A 22,278-nucleotide genomic window follows, 5' to 3' on the forward strand; every position below is an offset into this window, starting at 1 on the left:
TCTTAGGCTTCAGCACAAATCTAAGAAAAAGTCCATGATATAGTATGTATATTTGTCCTCTCCAAATCTTGTGTTCAAATTTGATCCTCAGTGTTGGAGATGGGGCCCAGTGGGAGTTGTTTTGTGTCATGGGAGTGGATCCCTCATGAATGGCTTGGTGCCAACCCTGGGGTAATGAGTGAGTTCTTGCTCTATTAGCTCATGCTGGTTATTTAAGAGTGCGGCACCCCTCCCATTGCTCTCTTGCTTCTTCTCTCACCATGTGACACACCTGCTTCCCCTTCCCCTTCCGCCATGACTGGCAGCTCCCTGAAGCCCTCACTAAAAGCAGATGCTGGCCCCACGCTTCTTGTACAGCCTGCAGAACTGTGAGCCAAATAGACCTCTTTTCTTTATAAATTACCCAGCCTCCCGTATTCCTTTATAGCAATGAAAACGGACTAGCACAGTCAGCCAAGCCAATGGAAACTGCTTGAGCCAGAGTCCCCCATCAGAGGAGTCCTACATCTCTCAAGAACAGGCCTGCGTTAGCATCTTCGTTGTGCTCAGTGGGAAGTTTCCGCAGAAGGCCATGTTGAATTCAGAGTGCAGCACCTGGAGATGTCTGTTAATTGCGTTCTCGGAAGCAGGAAATCTAAGTGGTACATTATCACATGTTCACCACAGCAGGCAACCTACGGATGGATGAGGACCCAAGGTTCTAACCAAATAACCTGTCTTCATGACCAGCAGATATAAGCAACAGCGGCATAAACCCCACCATTGCCTTCATTGTAGGCAACTGCTGGGGATGCTGCCCACTACATCACAGTGTCCCCTTTATGAGGCCCCAAGAAAAACACCTCCTGTGGCTCAGGGCTAGGCACAGCTATTCCTCCTGCACAACTGGTATGTTTTTATCTTGTAGACATATGGGTTTTCTAGCAGATTTCCTCTCTGTCTTAACTGCTAGGAAGTTAGAGCCCGATTTGGGGTCTACCTCTGGCTTTGGGGGCTTTTCTTTTTCAATGATTCTGTTTATCTTCTCTGATTCCTTTAGTTAATACTACTGTTCTCTTTGAGTAATCTAAACTCTCTTCTGAAGTAGGGCAAGAAATAATCACCTTAAACTAGGCTGGTATCATGTAGAACTAAAAAATACTAGATTTTAAACATTTCAGCTTTTTCTATTTATGACAGTTTCACAGGGTGGGTGCAGTGGCTCACACCTGTAATCCTAGCACTCTGGGAGGCCAAGGCGGGAGGATCGCTTGAGTTCAGGAGTTCGAGACCAGCCTGAGCAAGAGCAAGACCCTGTCTCTACTAAAAATAGAAAAAATTAACTGGGCATGGTGGTGTGCACCTATAGTCCCAGCTACTTGGGAGGCTGAGGCAGGAATATTGCTTGAACCCAGGAGTTTGAGGTTGCTGTGAGCTAGGCTGACACCACAGCACTCTAGCCCAGGAAACAGAGCAAGACTCTATCTCCAAAAAAAAAAGAAAAAGAAAAAGAACTTTACATATAGATCAAATTCCTTTGCTCTAAATGAGCGCTAATATAAACAGAATGTAAGCCAATGTAATTCAAAATTTTAGTAGCCACATTTTGAAAAGAAAAAATAGGTGAAATTAAGGCAATTTAAGTCTTCAGAAGGCCACTATATATTTTATACTTACAGCACATCATTTAATTAGCAGTTCCTATACTTAACAGTGCAGGTCTAAATACAAAGACTCCAAATGACCAGAGAGTCAGACAGCCTCAAGAGAATAACCACAATTGTATCTAACCTGTATTCATATTGGCTTTGATTAAAGATTTCTGAGCTCCTGGAAGTTTCTGATACAAACACTAGGTCTAAGAAAGGATGACCCTGACAGGAGTCATGACCATAAAAACTCTAAGATTTCTAGAATTTTTTTTAATCTTCTCTATGTTTGTTACTTTTTCTTCACTGGACCATCCTTGGCTATTTCTAAGAAACAATGTATACAAAATACTTATGTGCATCTAGTAAGAAAGAAAGCAAACAAATGGAGATGCAGTTTGTTTATTCTGTATTTCATCTAGAATATTAAAAACCACTTAGAAACTAGAGTATAAAATTGAAGTATTAAAAGTTACTTTAAAGCAAAAATTACTTTCAAGTATTAAAAATTACTTTATGAAGACATTTTGGAACCAGCTCTAGAACTTTACACCTTTGGGATAAGAAAAGTGTTTTCCATTTGAATCAGGGTTAGAAGAACAAAAATGTAGTTAAATTCCTGAGAGTTAATAATTTGACTTTTTAAGGCAAATTAACCTACAAAAGCCTCCAGTCTTTATCTGCTACATAGAGTAATATTAACCTTATAGAATAGCAATGAAGATTAATAATATTACATATAATAATAGTAAGTACTCAATAAATGGCACCTATTATCACTGTTAATCACAAAAAACTATTAGATCCAGGTATTCTTAACCTGGGCTCTGCAGATCCTTGGTCCAAATTGCGGTGGTGGAGATCCCTAAAACTGGGATGGGGTAAAGGGATCGTATGTGCATTTTCACTGATCTCTAAGCAAAATTTAGCATTTCCTTCCATTATGAATGTAGGCAACATGACAGAAATATTAGATGCACATATCACTTTGCACCAACAGACATCACAGATATTTTCGCATTACATTTCTTTTTTTGTTTTTGAAAATTCTATTTGGTTTATTTTATGTATTACTGCTTATTTTAGAGATTTTCTTATTGCTTTTTCATTTATTTGAGATACCTGGGTATTTCTTTAAATTTTATACATAATCGTTTGATATTCTACATCTGATAATTCCAAAATCTGAATTCATTAGGGCTCTAAGAGCCTTCACTTATTGTTTCTGCTGACTCTCCTTATATGAGACAGACGCATTACATTTCTGATGTTACAGACATCTCAAAATATCTCTTTATCGCCTGTTTTTGTTTTTATCACCTTTTTGAAATTATCGTAGCTATTAAACCTGATGCTACAACTTGTTAACACATTAATAAACACAGACTATGTTATCAATGTATTGTTTTTAATTTAAGTATAATTGGTTTCCTTTGTAATCCTACATGTTTTACTTTATGGATTTAAAGTATATAATTTGTATATAATTTATATGGATATAAAGTAAATAATTTATATTATTCTGAGAAGGGGTCCATAGACTTCACAGGACTGCCATGGCACCAAAAACACTTAACGAATCTCTAAATTTTAGTCTATATCTTTGCTTTCAAAGAAAGCCAACCAAATTTTACAATTCAGTACTGGGGTGAGCCGATTCTCAAAGTCTTGGATTTGTTTTTCTGTGTGTGACTTGATAAGAAGACATTATAATTCTAGTACCTGACTCTTCATCAATTAACCTATTTGCTGACCTCACCTTCAATTTATACCTGGCACCAACCCTGTTGAGGTTCTATGTTGGACCTTATGAAGTACATAACAGGAGCAGACAGGCTGGTTTTCTGGTGTGTTCTGTTAACACACATCTGGCCCCCACTAGATGCCAAGCCCCTGATGAAGTTGCGCAGTGGTACTCAAGCGTGGTCCCAGACCAGCAGCATCAGTATCATCTGGAAGCTTATTAGAGTTGCAAATTTTCGGGTCACACACCAGACTTTCCGAAACAGAAACTCTGGGGTCTATCAGTCTGTTTTATCAAGCCTTCCAGAGATGCACGCTGGAGTTTCCGATCCGTCACGCTTAGGGAATCGGGGTCCCGTCCAACCCTGGAAGAGAGGCTCCCAGCTCCCCAGTCTTGGCGGGGACTAACGCGGCTGTTGCAACTGGGGGCTGGAATTTTGATGCAGGCAGTGCTGAGATGCAGCCAAAGAGTCGAAAGCTGGGGCTAGAGGGCTTGCTTTGCTCCTGCAGCCCGATTTTACTTACATTACCCGTGGCCTCGAGGGTGACTGAGAGAGAGTAACCCTCAGCACCACGCCCTCCGCGCCGCGGCTGCACCGCAAGAGAACAGTCACGGAGGGCCTACGAGCTCGCGGGGAAGAAACCCCCAATCCTACTGCACCTGGCCGGCGAGGCAGCCGCCCGAACCATTCCCGGGCCTTCCGCCCGGCGCTGGAAGGCGCACTGCCTGACGGGAATTGCGGTCCCGGCAGCCCGCTGGACTGCTCAGGCTTTCCGGGCTCCGCCGCCTCTGGAAAACTACAAGTCCCAGGATGCCTGGCGCGGGCGGGTCACGAGGGAGGGGCGGCGGGCGCGGCTAAATAGTCTCCATCGGCCATTTTGTGGGAGAAGCCGCAGCGCCGCCTCTTCTTTCGCGTCTCCGCATCCGTCGCCGCCGCCTCTTCCTCCGCCTCCTCCTTCGCCTCTTCCTGCCTCCTCCCGGCTTCCGCCGCCGCCGCTCCATCGAATCCCAACCCAGGGGCGAAGCGTTTCCTTATTTATTTCCGTTTTCTCGCCACTACAGCCTCCTGACACGGTGATCCGGGCGGGCCCCGCAGGAATTTTATCCCCTCACCGGCCTCACACTAGTATCGCATGTCCACTATCCAGAACCTCCAATCTTTCGGTAAGATCACGCCGCCGCCGCCGCCCCCCGGCCTTCCCCGGTCCGCCGCTCGGACGGCCGCCCGCCGCTGCACGACCCGACCACCGCCCCGAGGGCCCCCCGCTCTGCCCTCCCCGCACCCCAAGTGGGGCTTTGTCTCGGCGCCCAGAAAATGGCGACTGGGCCCCTGGCGACCCCCTCCCCGAGGACGGCGCTGGACCCGGAGCGCCGGCTGCGGACCCCGCGCCGCCCTGCCCGGTCCCGACCCCGCTCCTGCCTCCGCTGCGGCCCCTTGACACCTCGGCGGGCCTGCTCCCGGGCTCCTGGACCAGCCCGTGTACTCGCAAAGGGGGAGCCGGGACAGGGGGCTGGGGGACCGGCGTCCATTCGCGGTCAGAGCCGCTTGGGAGCACCGCTCGGGGACATGTAGTGCAGGATGCAGATACGAGCCTCTGGTCGGTCACGGGGCAGTGGTGGTCCAGGCTTCTCTGCTTGCATCCTAATTGGTAAAATTACGCTTCTTGATGTATCTTTGATTTCTGCAAGGCAGAGTTGCAGTTAAATGACTGCGGTGGGCATACTTGAGCGTTTGTTGGTTTCATCAGAATGTAATCCAGATGACGCACATTTTTATAGCGGCTGTAAAATTAAGGATTTATATATCTCTTTCGTTAGAGGACGGTGTTCAACAATAACATTATCTACCTATACCAACGTTTTTCTACAAGGGACATACTTGTTTAAATGTTTGAGTTTTTTTCAGAGTACCTTGGTGGCTTTATTAATACTCCACCCCCATCCCGCAAAAAAAAAAAAAGGCACTAGAACCTTCATTGCTGACTATCTTGATTTGTAGTGTGCCATATTCTGGAAAGTGCTTTCTAAACAATATTTTTCAACTTTGGGTTTTTTTTCTGTCCCTTTGCAGACCCCTTTGCTGATGCAACTAAGGGTGACGACTTACTCCCGGCAGGGACTGAGGATTACATTCATATAAGAATCCAGCAACGGAACGGCAGAAAGACACTGACTACTGTTCAGGGCATTGCAGATGATTATGACAAAAAGAAACTTGTGAAAGCTTTCAAAAAGGTAAAGGGGTTAGGAAGAATGGATTAAAATAGAGTTATTGACGCACATCTCAGAATTGGATTATGATTCACACCTTTACTTGAATATATCAGTGTGGATGAAAATGACTGGACCCAAGAAAGTTGTTTTCGTTCTTGTAATTAGCACACAGATATGTGGTTATTCTCCCAGTATGGTCTCCCATCTTCAAAAACAATTTGCATGACTTTAAAAAACAATGCAAAATAGTTAATTCTTGATGTTACACATAAAATCATTATGTGACCTTATGATTCATTTACAAGTTAACTTAAGTTGGAAGTGTTATGGATTATGGGAAACAAAATCTGTTTCTTTAATATAGTCAAGCCCATTGAAATAGTTGATTTTATTCTTGTGGTGAAACAAAACCTCATTGTATTTTGACTAAATTATGTTGCACGTTTATGTACTTCTCCAGAAATTTGCCTGTAATGGTACTGTGATTGAGCATCCTGAATACGGAGAGGTTATTCAGCTTCAAGGTGACCAAAGGAAAAACATTTGCCAGTTTCTCTTGGAGGTGAGAGATTAGGTGCTTTTTGTATAACTTGAGATTGCTTCTAAAATTGTATTGAAAGCCAACAGGAATTATTTCCTACTTAGTAAAAATCATGTGAGTGGAGTAAATTAGGTAAGTGAGTGAAATAAAGATTTAGTACTTATTTTGAAAGCAAAGAGCCTTATCTGCTTTATTTTGTCGTTAGAATGATCTGATCATATCTGTATATACACACAGTGTTTCTTGGCATACGAAGTATTCAAATATGTGTCGAATTGTTGGCTATTAACAGTGCTTGTTGCAGATAACAGTGTTGCAGTAAGCTGTTAACTGATGCATTTTAATGACTGCTCCATGTTTTCTTAGGAATGAATTTATTCCTCAGAGCGATTCTGCTAAATTAAATTTTATTTTACAGGTTGGCATTGTCAAGGAGGAACAGCTTAAGGTTCATGGATTCTAAACGAACCTAAATACATGAAGAATTTCTTGAATAATTCTGTTCTCTAAACCCAGTTTGGCTGCCTTGTGAAATGATTCTCTGCAGTAAACGGACTTCTCATTTATTTAATCATTCAAACTTCCATTCACATCTGCATGATTACAGAAAACATGGGGTATGTAGGCTAGTAACACATAAGAAAATTGCAGTAAGATGGTAACAAAACCCCGTATTCATCTTAACATGTTTCCAATGGAAAATATTTTGTTTTGAGTGTTTATTTGTTTATTGTTCTGTTTATTACTTTTCACTTGATTAAATGTTTTTTGTTGTATTAAACCATGTATGTTGCAGCTTAACAATAAAAAAAAAACTATGAATCCTTTCGTGAGCAGTTATGCTCCCAAATCTAAGCAAGTAAAATACACTTATGTTTTGTCTTTCATAATTTGAGTTCTCATTCTACAAATATTCTTCTGATGGGCTTCAGCAGCTGTTATTCCCAGAGATAGAGGAGAACCTTTGTTATATGTAGCTTGTGTTTTTTTCATTTACTGACTTAGAAATAAGAATAGAAGCAGGAGTATAAACTTCACCAGAGCCACTACTCCTTGAAGCCAACTAAAAGTTGTAGCATTTATCAGAATATAATTTTGAATTTTTTTTAGAGTACGACATTTAAACTTTGAGGTGTTAGCACATAGAGTTCTTTTATATGTGTTCTTTTATCAGTTGTGTTACAAGGCTGCCAACATAGTCTATCCCCAAGTGCCAGGTATTATAATAGGCTTGTAACATAAAATATATTTAGTCACAGGCACTTTGTTGCAAGGGTAGGTGGTGATAGAAGATATTGGGCTTCCAGTTAACTTCCCGGGAGTGCTAGAAAGTGACAGTTGGGATGTCAGCCTGGGCTTCCAGCCAGAAAAGCCGTGTCCTTTCACTACACCATGATTTTGGTATGTGTTTTCACCAAATGAAGGGAGATCCGTGGGTGAAAATGACCAGTGGTGTTGGTGATGTAAGAAATATAATTTGTAGTTCTTAATTGTGAGATTTGTGCGGCTCATCCTCTTGAGTTCGAGGCTTCTGCCTTCTGTTGAGCAGTAGTGAGATGCTCAGTTGTACAAACCATGCCACAAAACCATTTAGCCAAGGCAAAGAAATGCATCTACAAGTGCAAACTTTTTAGCTTACTACATTAAAACAACAATGGTGTAAACAAAGTCTATCACTTAGATCAATTTATTCTGTACCAAGTGAGGCCTTGCCTCTATTTTGAGATGCTGCTTTTGGGAAAACAAAATCAGTTCCCACAAAGTTTGCCTCTTAAAGGCGCTAAGTGATAGGTTTGTTACTTTGTCACCCCATTCCTCCAATCGAGGACTATTAAGAGGTGAGTATACCAGAATATAGTGCCAAATTTGGTAAGTTCATTTCCAGAAAACACCAGTATTATTTGATGAAGATCAAGAGATTTGGGAGAAATTTCCAACTGACTAGTAAACTTCTTATTTATCTGTAACATTGTGTAGTGGTTCTGTCACTAGTTGAGGAGTGCTATGGAAATAGTAAAGCAAAAACTAACATTAACATTCACATTAAAGTGTTGCCTAAATAAATACACTTGCTGAGAGCTGAGCTAGTGCCTAGAAAAGAATTACCTTCTGTTAAGGTGGTTGAGGAAGGCCTCATAGAGGGAAAGAAAAACACCCCTCATCCCGGGACCCATAGATAAGCTCTTAGTAATCACTTCATGTGTCAGGCCACTGGAAAGTCAGTGGGATAAAAAGCCTGGAGCAAAACTTGCCTCTGGGTTTTGTGAGGAGCACTTGGGATCCTCCAGCCTATGAGCCCTGGACACCTGATTGGACTTGTCACCTATAGGGCAGTCTCAATCCTTAAGAGAAAAACAGGTCATGTACCCTTCTTTGAGCAAGCAATGGAAATAAAGTACACAACATTTACATATTTCTGTGATTTTACTGAAAGGATAAACTTGGAGTCATCTCCCTCGGAAAAGCTGTCTGACTAGGAGCCTCAGAAGTATCTAAGAGCAAGGTAGCAGGGCTAACTGGTCTTTGCTTTGGAGACAAAAGACTAGGAGGCATTGTGTAATTGAGGAGGGAAGATAGAGTATGTCTTACAGATGCAGGAAAATAGCCAAACTACCTCTGCCTTCCACGTGGGAAGATTTTGACCTGCAATTTCTGGTTTTATGCTTCAGGGTGCACAGTGCAAGATACCAAGTAGAGGACAAGCAAGTTTGTCCCTGGACTTGTAAATGTGGTAGAGGCCATAGGAAATTAGGACCTTTGGTTGAGGCACAGCCTGGAGTAAGGTGCTACTTAACAGTACTGTCTTACCTTTCAGTCTAAGCACTCCTGAGGCAGGGAAAGCACCCTGGAAGCAGCCTCTACCTGCTTAGGAACTGGAGTAACAAGAGCTGTCCTTTTAATCATCCTAGATAGAGAGTGGCTCTGATCATGGAAGGAACAGTTCTGGTCCTAGTCATGATGGCAGTTAACCAAAATAACTTGAGAAATACAGAGTGCTAATGTAGGCTTCTGTATGCCACCAGCTGGGATCCAGCTAATGGAATGAAATGGGTAGTTACAGCTCAGGAAACAACCTCATTAGATCGCCCCCACACACTAGTTCTACTGGGCCTCTGAGGACTCCTCTTGGCAAGCCAGAGGTCCACGTGGAAGAGAAAAGGGAGGCGTGGTCCTGCTGTAACTGAAATTAAGGGAGTCCTCATTTACGGTGGATTGGGATCACTTGACAAGCAGGTAGTAGCCAAGTGACGTTGTGCTTGTCTGGGATCAAGGGCCAAGTGAATCAGCTAGAATTAAGCAGGAGTGAAACTATATAAGAAGCCCTCATCCCTCAGGTTCCTTTCATGTGGCCATGCAGGCACCTAAGTACTTTTTTATCTGGATGATGGAAGCATGGGAGGGTAAGTCAGAGGAATGGTTGTATTTCCTCCTCCTGGAGAACTGTTTAGAGGAATTAGTGCCAATAAGAGGAGGGAATGCTCAACTGTCCTTGCATGTTCCTAATCTAGGCATTATTGTGTCAGACGAAACATGCAGCGAATTTAAACTCAGCATTGGCTTGTGAGTATGTCATTGTGGGTTAGGTGGCTCACCTGTTAAGTGGTCAATCTATAGCTCTGCTCCCTGTGAACTGATGGCATGATGGTGCCTTGTCCCAAACTAATGAACAGCCTACAAACTTTTTCCTTGCAGAAAGCAATTACATGTAGATAGGTATCAGTCATTCAAGGCACAAAAGGGGTCTAAAGTTAAAAGCCAAAATCTCCCATAGGGAATCTAAGTGATCTCAGGTCTTGTGCTGGGTTGCAGCTGCAGCTCTCTATTCTAGCCTAGGAGGTTTTGAAGGGCCTCCAGCCTGGGGTAACTTTAACCCATGGGTTTGTCTCCATGTGTCCTTTACCCATTCTTATCAGGACCCCAGACTCACCTCCTGAGTCTGTTGGGCAAGGAATAAATATATCATCCGGGCAGTGGAGACAGAATCAGAAAGCACTTTTAAAAAATTATTTTTATTTCTCTTATTTTTAGTTGATATGTAATAATTGTACATATTTATTACAATACATATGTAATAAATATGTATGATTATACGTATTTACAGGGATAGAGATTTCAATACATGTATACCCAAGGTATAATGATCAAATCAGGGTATTTAGCATATCCATCACCTCAAACATTTATCATTTCTTTGTGTTGTAAACATTCAAAATCCTTACCCTTCTAGCTTATCCTTGTCAACCACGACACATTCTGGGGGAAAGACACCCCCAGAGAAGGATTTGGTGGGAGGTATAATCCCCGAGAGTAGGAATAAGGTCTACCCACTCCCTGGTCACAAACCGTCCACTCTGAGTGCATCGTTGCCATTGACTTGTCAAAAACTCAGGAAACCTTAGCCCAATACTGAGATTAAGCTACCAGCATCGGGAAGAATAGTACAGGAGAGGTGGGACATGGTGCATGGCCACCATGAGCAACCCACCTGGTAGACCAAGAGTGTTGAAATGAAACACAGGCTACCCAGGGAATGATGCTATTAAAGAAGAGGGGCTGATTAGTGCGAGTATGCAGTCCCTCAGCACCCCCTTGTGGCCACTTAAAAAAACTGGATGGCTTCTCACAGTTCACGTAAATTAAAAAGGTTTAAGTTGTTGCAGTCATCATTAAAACACCAGCTGACAGGTTTGATTTTGTCATCCCTCATATGTGATCCAGAAATTGATCTAGTCAATATTTTATTATTGTAACCCATAAAAATCAATTGCGATTTTCTTTTTTACCTGGGAGAGACAATAATTATGTTTTCATGGTCTTACTCCGGGGAGCTATAAAGTCACCTCACCTGCTATCTATCACAGTGTTGTTAGAAGGGATTTAATTTAAATGTAAACAGAGACTTCTGTTTATGGCCTTCAGGGAATGGGTGATTAAACTAGAAAACAATCAAGAATCCTAAATTGTCACTTGTTGAGGAATGCAATCTGGAGTTTTTACACGCACGCACACACACACTAAATATATAGTGCTTTCAATTTAAACCTCTGACCAATACACAGGTTAATGCACCTTTTTGGCTATTGGAGAGGCACACCCACCTAGAAGGCCACCTGAAGACTTCCGTTTGGGAAAAGTAATGACTGGATTCCCTAAAATCCCTTAAGGCTACAATGCATGATGTTATTCTGTTAAGGCCCGAGAGACCTAGCATAGGACTCATTTGGAAAACCAATCATTAATACACTCCCTTGAAGAGACTCTGGCAGATCTCACCTGAGCAAGTAGGGGAGGGCTAATGAGAGCTGGGTAGTAACATGCAAATGGTACTTCTGGGCATTTGATTCTACATGAATCAATAGCAGCATCACCAGATGGGCCCCTAGTTAGAGAATCCTCCCTCCAGAGGTGCTGAGAGGCATTACTTTAGAAAACTTACTATCTCTTTCATAACAGACCCTTTGGGCCTTTCTACATTTCTATCAAGCATTGGCCCTCATTTTTTTCACTTCTCTTGCATTAATAATAAAAATAGCTAATTTCTTTTCAACACATACATTGTAGGTCCTGCTCTGAGAGTTTAACATACATCAGCTCTTAATAATTCTCTTCGCAGACTTCACGACCCAGCATAGATTCCGTGAGTTACCATCACAATCACACTCTTGCAAATATCCTCCTCTCCCTTGATCCTCTCTCCTTCATTTGTATTCATTTTTCAAAAGTCCAGCCTTTCTTCAACCCAACCACCTGACTACTCCATACCTGCACAAAACATACAGAGACAGCTAGAGAAAAACCAATGGGTTTTCTTTTTCCTTTTCCCTTCACCCGCCATCCTCCAACGTGCAAAGTGGAGTCTTTGTATATTAGAATCTCCTCATTTTCCTCCTGCAAATCTACCCATCTGAGGCAGTGTTGCATACTCTCTTGTCTTCTTTCCTGTACAATGGGTGAAGTGCACTTGACCCCATCAGAACAAGCCCCCTCCGTTTGTATCTTGGGTACCGTCCCCTCTGCTCTGTGCATTACCATTGTAATTATCTCCTTTCTTCTGAATCAATTTCTTCCTCTCTTCTGAATCATTTTCATCAGATAGAAACATTCTCTAGTACCTCCCATCTTTCAGATAGAAGAAAGGAAACCTCTCTTGATCTCACATTCCCTTCAGCTAACAAAGAGCCCACTTGACATCCATTTGGATGTGTAACAGGCATCTCAAAACTAACATGGTGGAAGTAGAAATGTTGACTCCATCCTCCCCCCCAAAAAAACTCTTTGTGCAGTCTGCTTCATCTAAGTAGATGGCAACACCATCCATAAAATTGCTCAACCTAATATTTAATCATCTGGTCAATGACATCCAGTACTGTTCCGGGAGTCTGTATCAGCCCCTTCTGCACTGAAGTGAGGCAAATGTCAAGCTCATAGCCAGCATCTGGCAGTGTGTGCCTGCCGCGCTTCACCTCTTCCTGGCTCACAGGCCTCAGGTCGGTTCATAGGGCTGCTGAAGCAGTTCTCCAGGTTCCAGGAGCCTCGTCCTGCCAGAGCAGCACCGGCTTGTAGGCAGCAGGATAGACGTGCTCACCGACTCCATCTTGACCCTTTCTGCATGCACAGTTCAGTGGCATTAAGTACATTCACATTTGTGCTACCACGACCACTGTCCATCTACAGAACTCTTCTCACCTTGCAAAACTGAAACTTTGATCCCATTAAGCAACTCTCCATTCCCCTCTCTCCAGCTCCTGGCAAACACCATGCTACTTCTGTCCCTGTGAATTGGACTACTACAAACGCCCATATAAGCAGTATCATATAGTACAGTATCTGTTGTTCTGTGAATGGCTTATTACACTTAGCATAATGTCCTCGAGGTTCTTCCATGTTGTAGCATGTGCTAGAATTTCCTTTCTAAAGATGAATTATATTCCATTGTATATATAGGCCGCATTTTGTTTATTTATTCATCTATTGATGCACATTTGGGTTGCTTCCACTTTTTGGCTATTGTGAGTAATGGTGTTATGCATATGGGAAGAAAGGGTTTTGTTTTTTTTTAAACAGGACCTCAAAATGCAAGCTATAGGGACAAACTGATGGTTTGAATCCATTAAAATGAAACACTTCTGTTCCATGAAAAACCCACTAGGCAAACTAACAGACGGTGAGAGACGATATTACAATGCCTAAAACCAACAAAAGCTTTAGAACTAGTTTCTAGAATATATATAAGCATTTGTGCAAATCAGAAAGAAGAGCCTTTTCTCCTTGACGATGATTCGTTCCACCCATCATGTTTATTGAAGGGTTTTCTCCCCTTTTTTCTAAATGTTCAATGGTCTACACCTTTATAAATTAATTTATTTGTCTGGAGCAAGAATGGTTTGTAAAAAATTACTTGATTTGACAAAATGTTTAAATTTCTGTCTGTCAAAAGCCAAAGGGGGTGACGAATGAAGGTGGTGGACTAGAAGAAGCTTGCACATGCTGCTCTCAAGGAGAGAATTGCAAGCTGCAAGTAGATGCCCACCTATATAGGTGAACCCTCTTGGAGAGAGCATTGTAAGCTCAGAGATGCTCAGAGTGGAGAGGGAGACGGAGAGAACCACTCACCAAGATCGGAAGGTACTCAAGGGAGAGAGACCCCTACACATGGGAAGGGACAAAGAAGAGAAGTCCAGGCCCCATGCTCCCCCCGTGGACACTGTGACCTGGGCCGTGAGGGGGCCCCCAGTACCACCACAGTCCTCTGTACTGATCAGGGAATTGCTTGAAGATTGCAGTAACATTGCACCGGACGGCAGGCTCAGCAGGGACCCGCTGGCTCTGTTCCTGGGTCACTGTGACTGGCACCATTCTAAGTTCTTGGGTCCAGAGCACCCGGTCTGCACAAGGATCGGCTGTGCTACAACACCATCTGCACGTCACCCCTGCCGGGCCGGGGAGGAGGCAGGGAGAACAGATGTCCTCACACACCCTGTGACTGGGAGCTGAAAGTCCCCTCCCCACTGGGGAATTTACATGGAGGGGACGCTGATGCCACCTGAGAAGTCTCAGAGTAACAGCCTCAGCAGGACTTGTGTGGGGAGAGAGCCCCAGCCATCCAGCAGCCCAGCCCCCAGGGCTCTGCGTGCAGACGGGGGGAATAAACCACCTGGCCCTGCATGCTGACCAGGGACCACATCCCCATGGCACCACACGATGCCACAGTTACAATCCGGATCTCCACAGACCCGCTAGCCACGAGCCACTCCCACCATATACCACCATTCTACCTGGACCAGGGCGGAGTATGAGCCTGCAGTCCTGACACCTGTGGTCACTGCCTAAATAGCCTCGCTCAGCAGCCACTGCCACTGCCACAGGGAGACCCGGCAGAGCAATCTCCCACAATGCCCACCTCCATGGAGAGGGACTCACCTAGCCCCCCGCCTGAGCTTCCAATAGCAGCCTGGGGACCAACCCACCACTCTGCAAGAAGATCCCCCAGCACCGGCTTAGACTGTGACAGCCACAGGGGAAGGGAACAATGCAGAGCAGCCTCATTACAAGATGTAGTGCACCTGCCCCTCTCCTGCAGGATCAATCTTCTGAGATAGGACACAAAAGCACCATCTAGGGACCTCTCCTTCCTCTCACTAAAAAGAGGAGTTCCCATCAAAGGAGAGCAGGTGCACCGCAAACCTGTCTGCCCTGAACTGAGAAAAGAGGTTTCAGATGAGAAGAAACCAGCAAAAGAACTCCAACACCATGAAAAAACAAGCTGTTTTGACACTCCCAAAGATTCACAATAGATCTACAACAACAGACCCCAGCCAAAAGAAAATTGTCAAAATGTCAGAAATGGAATTCAGAATATGGATGGCAAATAAGATGAATGGGATTGAAGATAAAGTTGAAAACCAACACAAAGAAGCTAAAAAAATATTTCAGGACATGAATGAAAAAGTCGCTAAAGAGACAGACAACATCAGAAAGAATGTAACAAAACTTAAAGAAAGGAAAGAAAAAGAAAAACAAACCAAACTGAAAGCCAGCAGAAGAAAAGAAGTAACAAAGCTCACACCAGAACTAAATGAAATGGAAATAAACAAAACATACAAAGAATCAACAAACAACAAGTTGGTTCTTTGAAAAGATAAACAAAATAACCAGAAATAGAAGAGAAAGGACTCAAATAAGCTCAATCAGAAATGAAAAAGGAGATATTACAAGTGGATACCACGGAAATACAAAAATATCATCTGTGAATACTACAAAACCTCTATAACCACAAACTAGGAAGCATAGAGAAAATAGATAAATTCCTGGAAACACACAACCTCCCAAGCCTGAATCAGGGAGAAATAGAAATTCTGAACAGACCAATAATGAGCAGTGAGATTGAGGTGGAAATAAAACATCTCTCAACAACAACAAGCCCTCGACTGAATGGATTCACAGCTGAATCCTATCAGTCCTACAAAGAAGAACTGGCACCTAACCTATAGAAATTATTCCATGACATTAAGAAGGAGGGAATCATCCCTAACTCATTCTATGAAGTCAGTATCACCTTGCTACCTATGCCAGGAAACGACACAACAGAAAAAAAAAACTATAGACCAATATCTTTTATGAACATTTGTGCAAAAGTCCTCAACAAGATACTAGCAAACTGAATTCAACAGCACATCAAAAAGATAATCCACCATGACCAAGTGGGTTTTATCCCAGGGATGCAAAGATGGCTCAACACATGCAGACCAATAAATGTTATTCACCACATAAACAAAAGCAAAAACAAAGACCATGTGATCATCTCAATAGAGGCAGAAAAAGCATTCGATAAAATATAGCACTTTTCATAATAAAAAACTCTCAACAAGCTAAGCATAGAAGGAGCATACCTTAAAATTATTATATAAAAGCCATATATGACAAACCTACATCCAAAGTCATATTGAATGGGGAAAATTTGAAAGCATTCTCCCTAAGAAGTGGAACTGGGGTGCCCACTGTCACCACTATTCAGCATAGTACTGGAAGTCCTAGCCAGAGCAATCAGGCAAGAGAAAGAAAGAAATTGGGAGAGAGGAGGTCAAACTATCCCTGTTTGCTGACAATATGGTCCTGTACCTAGGAAACCCTGAAGGCTCCAGCAAAAGACTCCTAGAATTGATAAATAAATTCATCAAAGTCTCAGGTTACAAAATCAATGTACACAAATCAGTAGCATTTCTATGCACAAATAACAGTCAAGCTGGGAGTCAAATCAAGGACTCAATACCTCTTACAATAGCTATGAAGAAAATAAAATATTTAGGAATATATTTGTTCAAGGAGGTGAAAGATCTCTACAAGAACTATTAACACAAGAACTAATGCAAGAAATAGCAGATGACACAAACAAATGGAGAAACATCCCATGGTTGTGGATTGCTAGCAACCTCATTAAAAAATCATTCTGCCCAAAGTGATTTACAGGTTCAATTGCAATTCCCATCAAAATACCAACATCTTATTTCAGAGATCTAGAAAAAATAATCCTAAGCTTTATTTGGAACCAAAAAAGAGCCCAAAGAGCCAAAGCAATCTTAAGCAAAAAAGAACAAATCTAGAGGCATCACATTATCTGATTTCAAACCACAGATGCTGGCATGGATACAGAGAAAAAGGTACACTTGTACACTGTTGGTGGGACTGCAAACTAATCCAACCTCTATGGAAAACATTATGGAGATTCCTCAAATTGCTAAAAGTGGACCTACCATTTGATCCAGCAATCCCACTATTGGGTATCTATCCAAAGGAAAAGAAATCATTTTATCAAAAAGACACCTGCACTCAAATGTTTGTTGCAGCACTACACAATTGCAAAGATATGGAATCAACCTGAGTGGCCATCAGTTTATGAGTGGATAAAGAAAATGTGGTCCTACTTAGCCATAAACAAAGAAGGACATGATGTCATTCACAGCAACTTGGATGGAACTGGAGATCATTATTCTAAGTGAAGTATCTCAGAAATGGAAAAACAAACACCACATGTTCTCACTAATAAGTGGGAGCTAAATGATGGGTACACAAGGGCACAAAAAGATGTAAAGGACACTAAAAACCTACCTATATGGTACAGTGAACACTGTCCTGGTGGCTAGAATGCTGAAAGTTCTGACTTCAGCATTACACAGTGCATCCATGTAACACAAAACATTTGTACCCACTTAATGTTTTGAAATTTTAAGAAAAGCCAAGAAAAACCCTAAAACAATGACAATAAATAAAGTTTAAAGACAAAAACAAACTAAGAAGAAATATTTTCAACATATATTAAAGGGTTATCTTTTTTGTGCAAATCAATTTTGGAAAAGTATGTATGATATCACCCTTTTTCAAAAAAAGGAAAAATATAAATTCTCTTTAGCTACACTTAAAGGGAGACAACTTCATATTTTGGGTATTAGAACTGCAGATCATTAAATGAAAGATTCAAACTTTTCTTTATATTATATTATCTCTGTAATGTGTGGTTTTTGCAGATCTTTCGGAAAACATAGAAAGTCCAGAAAAATGCAAAAAAAAAAAAAAAAAAAAAACTCCTGTAATTCCACCATGCAGACAAATCACTGTAATTTTAGTGTGTAACCTTCTACTTTTTCATTCTTACTTTAATATTTTTATAATGAAAGTGGAAAATAAATCTGTCCATTATATTTCATGACCCATTTTGTTGATTTTTCCCTCTCACTAACAACTCTCATTTCATTAATTGTTCTTCCTACAGTGGTTGATAGCCCCTACTCCCGGTGTGGAGACTTGAATTGTTTTCATTGCAGCTCAGAGAAGCCAAACCTTGCAGCTAGGTAGACCTGGGTTTGAATCCCAGGTGTCCTCCAGAAATGTGAGAACTTGTACAAGTCACTCAATCTCTCAGAGGCTCAACTGGTTATAATATTCCCTCTTTCCCAGGGTAGTTGTGAGAATTATTAGAAGGTGCCTACTAGATTGCCTGACTTGTAGTAAATGTCCTCTTGGTGTTGACTAAATTTACAAGGTCAGCTCCCCCAGGCTTTCTTTCTGAGTATCATGTGAGAGCAGATTAAGAAGCAATGACCAGGAAGAGCCCAAGTGGGCATTGTCTTGGCCAGGACATGCCTGCCAGGAGCCCTCACTCTGACGGGCTGAGGGACCAGCTGGGAGTGCAGAGCTCAAGGAGCCCCAAAGAAGTCAGCAATGCTGTCCTGGAAGGGTGAGCCCCTCAGGACTGGCAAGAATGGGGAGCGAAAGGGGTCCCATCAGGAGAGAAGCAGAGGTCAGCCTGGGACATGCCAAGCTAAGAGGCTTGGATTTCCCCAGTCCATTAGCAGCAGCAAACAGGAGCTGCCACATTCTTCCCTGTGCCAGGCAGCGAGCTAGATACTGGGGTCATGCAGCAAATGCCACTTGGTCATTGCTTCTGCCTCCAGAGCAAAGAATGCAGAGGTGCAGAGGACTTGCAGAGGGGTCAAATTTTTCACCACTTCCTTATGGCGCTCACCGGCCGTGAAACCCTGCCCACAGCCAGCACTCACGGTCCCCACGATAGTTTGTGCTGTGCATTGACGACGACTCCATTTTGCTCTCGTGTGATGAGGAAAGCTTTAAAGCACTGAAAGCTTGTTTTACTTCACAAGCAGCTTTACTTGTAATGTAAATCAGAATAGGTAACACATACATATATGTTTCCATTACGTTATTTTTAAATGTTCACAATTTTATTTTGATAAATGAAAAATTAGAAAAGTCATATCATGGCTGTCGGCTAAAGTCGACGCTCGGCTGTGCGCCTTCATCTGTGGCCACTGACTATAGTCGACGCTGGTTCCGAAGTGGTGCAGGGGTCCTCAAACTTTTTGAACAGGGGGCCAGTTCACTGCCCCTCAGACAGCTGGAGGGCCGTTGGATTGGAGAGTGCGGCGCTCATTCCACACATGCGCACTGTGGGCCCGGGACTAGTCGGCTGCTAAGCAGGACAGGCAGCGGTGACAAAAACATCCAGTGGGCCGGATAAATGTCTTCGGTGGGCCGCAGTTTGAGGACCCCTGGGTTAAAGAGACATTTAGCTATCACACTAAAGAATGTGGACTTGTTATCTTGTGCAGCTTGGGCTCCAGGAATCCTTCTAAGCAAATCAGAGGGGCATCCCAGGCTTACCCTTGAACGGGCAGATATTCGATTGGGGCAGTTTGGAGAATTGCTTGGGGGAAGGAACGTGTGAGAGACAGGCTGAGAAGGGAGGAAGGAACATGTGGAGTCCTGATGAGACATCATGGCAAGGTGTGGTGTTCCTACTCAGGCCTCTGATTCCTGCCCTGAAGAAGTTTCTTCCACATCACGGAGAAGTGGCAGGCTGATCATGGTCCCTCAGACCCAGGTTCATCCAGGCCACTGCCATGGTGAATTTTCAAACCACTTTAATTGAGATATAATTCACATACCGTAAAATCCAACAATTTAAATTGTATAGTTTTTAGTATATTCATATGTTGTATGACGATCACCACAATCAGGTGTAGAACATTTTCATCACCCCATAAATCAACCTCGTACCCATTAGCAGTTATTCTCCATCCCTATGCTTTCTTCGAGGAGTGTATAGTTTTGGCGCTTACATTTAAGTCTTTGGTCCATTTTTAGTTAACTTTTGAGTATTGGTATAAGATAGGAATCCAAATTCATTCTTGCACATGTAGATAATCCATTGTGCTGGCACCATTTGTTGAAAAGACTATTCTTTCCCCCATTGAATCATCTCAGCACCTTTGCTGAAAATCAACTGGCCATAAATAAGAGTTTATTTCTGGACTCTCGATTCTATTCCATTGATCTGTGTAAGCATCCTTATGGCAAAACCACACTGTCTTAATTATTGTGGGTGTGTAGTAAGTTTCGAAATTGGGAAGTATAAGTCCTCCAACTTCGTTCATTTTCGAGACTGTTTTGACTAGTCTATGTCTTTTCCATTTCAGCTGGTTATGAAGTGTCACTTTGCCTCCCATGTGTGGGGCTCTGTCCCATGCATAGGTCTCTCTCCAGAACCTTGAGGGGAGAGCTTGATTCAGGATGCCTGAAGGCCCTAGCCATTTTCCCAGCTCATAGCATCCCAATCTCATCTTTACACTAATACTATAAGCTACCTAACCCAACTCTGTCACCCACCCTGGCTCCTGAAATCCCAGCCTGAGCCAGAATCCTCCTCCCAAAATGCCTGAGCTTAGAATTGCCCCAGGAAAAAACCCAAGTAAGCTGTGTGTTTGCAGAGTTTCTCATAGTGATTAGTTTTTCCTCTGCTAGGAAGAGAGAATTTAAAAATGTATGAACATAAAGTTAACATTTATTTTGAAAATATTCTTTTGCTTGCTAGAGGTCTCTATCTAAATCTAAGTTTCTTTCTTCTTTTTTTTAAAGAGAGACAGGGTCTCACTCTGTCACCCAGGCTGGAGTGCAGTGGCATATTCATAGTTCACTGCAGCCTTGAACTGCTGGGTTCAAATGACCCTCCTGCCTCAGCCTCATTAGTAGCTGATATTACAGGCACATGCCACTGTGCCCAGCTATTTTTGTTATTCTTATTTTTTTTGTAGAGTAATGGTTTTACTATGTTGCCCAGGCTGGTCTCAAACTCCTGTTCTCAAGTAACCCTCCTGTGTTGGCCTCCCAAAATGCTGGGATTACAGGTGTAAGCTACCACACCCAGCCTAAATTTAGGTTCTGCAATAATATTCTAATACAAACTTTTTCTGTAAATATTAGTAGTGACGATTTTAGGCTCATAGGCTGTATTATCTCTGCTGCAACTACTCAACTCTGCCATTGAAGGAAGAAAGCTACCATAGACTATATAAATGAATGGGTGTGGCTGTGCTCCAATAAAACTTTATTTATAGAAACACTGAAATTTCAATTTCATATAATTGTCACCTGTCCCAAAATACTATTCTTCTTTTGATTTTTGCTCCCACTATTGAAAGATGGAAAAAACATCCCTTTTTAACTATACTTAACTATACTTTCTTAACCATACAAAGACAAGAGGTAGAACAAATTTGGTCTGAAGTCCAGGGTTTTGCCAGGCCTGAATTCAATGTGCCACAAGGGACCTAGCTGGGTGGTAACAGTTCAATGCATGGCTCCTTCATATAATTGTCACCTGTCCCACCCAGCTGGGTCGTCCCTTGCCTGCTGCCCTACAACGGCTGATATACCGAGACAGCAGGAGCTGCAGTGGAGAAAGGGTTTAATATCATAAGGCACCAGGTAAAAGATGGGAGAAATTTCCCCAAATCTATCTCCCTGAGAATTTGGGGGCTAGAATAAATTTTTTAAGGTGGTTTGGCGAACAAAGGGCTAGGGAATTGGATCTGCCAATTGGCTGGGGATTGAACTCATAGGGTTGAGAAGCAGAGATTGCCTTCTTGCCTGGGATAGTTTCTGGGTGTGGGAGCTGGGGGGGGGCGGGGTGTCTGTCACAGGATTTGTTGGATCAGTTCCCACGCAGGGCCACTGGTTCAGCTGATGTCAGTTGGTCCCTCCAAATGGAGAGTCTGGTAGATATCTCAAAGGCCAGTCTTAGGTTGTACAAATAGCGATGTCATCTATAGATGCAGTTAGGGAAGTCGCAAATCTTGCACCTGTCAAAGATATGTGACACTTAAGCAGTAAGCAGTTACAGCAGTAGGGAAGTTGGAGAAAAATGGCTGGTTAACTTTCGGCTGTATCTATACTTCTACAGAAATCAGACGTTTATCACTATTCCTGACTTAGGGCCTTTCATTATTTTAATATAGGCAGTTTCAGAACCAAGAACTTTTGGTTAAGCCTCTCATTCCAATTCAAACAGCATTTGCAATGCCACAGTTCTCCCTAAGGTGGCATCAGCATTTTAAGCTGAAGTCCCTATAAGTAGGTTAACCCAGTAACAGTGCATGAGATTCGCCTGTCTTAAAGAGACATTTCCAAAGCAGGCCTGGGGCGGGGGTGGGGGGGAAAGACCTGAGTTAGAGGCTGCTTGGCCTCAAAGGCCTTAGACACCTTCCCCAGGTAGTCAGGGCCTTGTTAGTGTCTGCATCTAATTCATCTAGAGTTGCAAAGAACATCCCTGTTCAGTTTAGAGGGAGAGCAACAAAGCC

The 22,278-nt window shown here is 42.7% G+C and overlaps 2 protein-coding genes across 4 annotated transcripts in view; both read left to right on the forward strand.

The window, feature by feature from the left end:
* RPL14 (ribosomal protein L14) overlaps positions 1-22,278 on the forward strand; it is a 301,323-nt gene that overhangs the window by 163,184 nt on the left and 115,861 nt on the right. The window lies entirely within an intron of this gene.
* EIF1B (eukaryotic translation initiation factor 1B) lies at positions 785-6,996 on the forward strand. Of its 2 annotated transcripts, XM_076006549.1 has the most exons (5): positions 785-888; positions 4,435-4,536; positions 5,444-5,607; positions 6,047-6,148; positions 6,546-6,996. In XM_076006549.1, exons 2-5 carry the CDS (start codon positions 4,506-4,508, stop codon positions 6,588-6,590), a joined length of 342 nt encoding a protein of 113 aa, XP_075862664.1. In that variant the 5' UTR covers positions 785-888; positions 4,435-4,505; the 3' UTR covers positions 6,591-6,996. The 2 variants fall into 2 exon arrangements, with proteins under 2 accessions (XP_075862664.1, XP_012625657.1); XM_012770203.3 differs by lacking the exon at positions 785-888 and having other exon boundaries at positions 4,218-4,536.

This window comes from Microcebus murinus, chromosome 1 (genome assembly GCF_040939455.1).
Source record: "Microcebus murinus isolate Inina chromosome 1, M.murinus_Inina_mat1.0, whole genome shotgun sequence".
NCBI lineage: Eukaryota > Metazoa > Chordata > Mammalia > Primates > Cheirogaleidae > Microcebus > Microcebus murinus.

Coding starts and splice junctions, on each gene's coding strand:
- EIF1B (XM_076006549.1), top strand. CDS start 4,506: ATGTCCACTATCCAGAACCTCCAATCTTTCG. Junction 4,537..5,443: donor CCAGAACCTCCAATCTTTCG/GTAAGATCACGC, acceptor GTCCCTTTGCAG/ACCCCTTTGCTGATGCAACT. Junction 5,608..6,046: donor TTGTGAAAGCTTTCAAAAAG/GTAAAGGGGTTA, acceptor GTACTTCTCCAG/AAATTTGCCTGTAATGGTAC.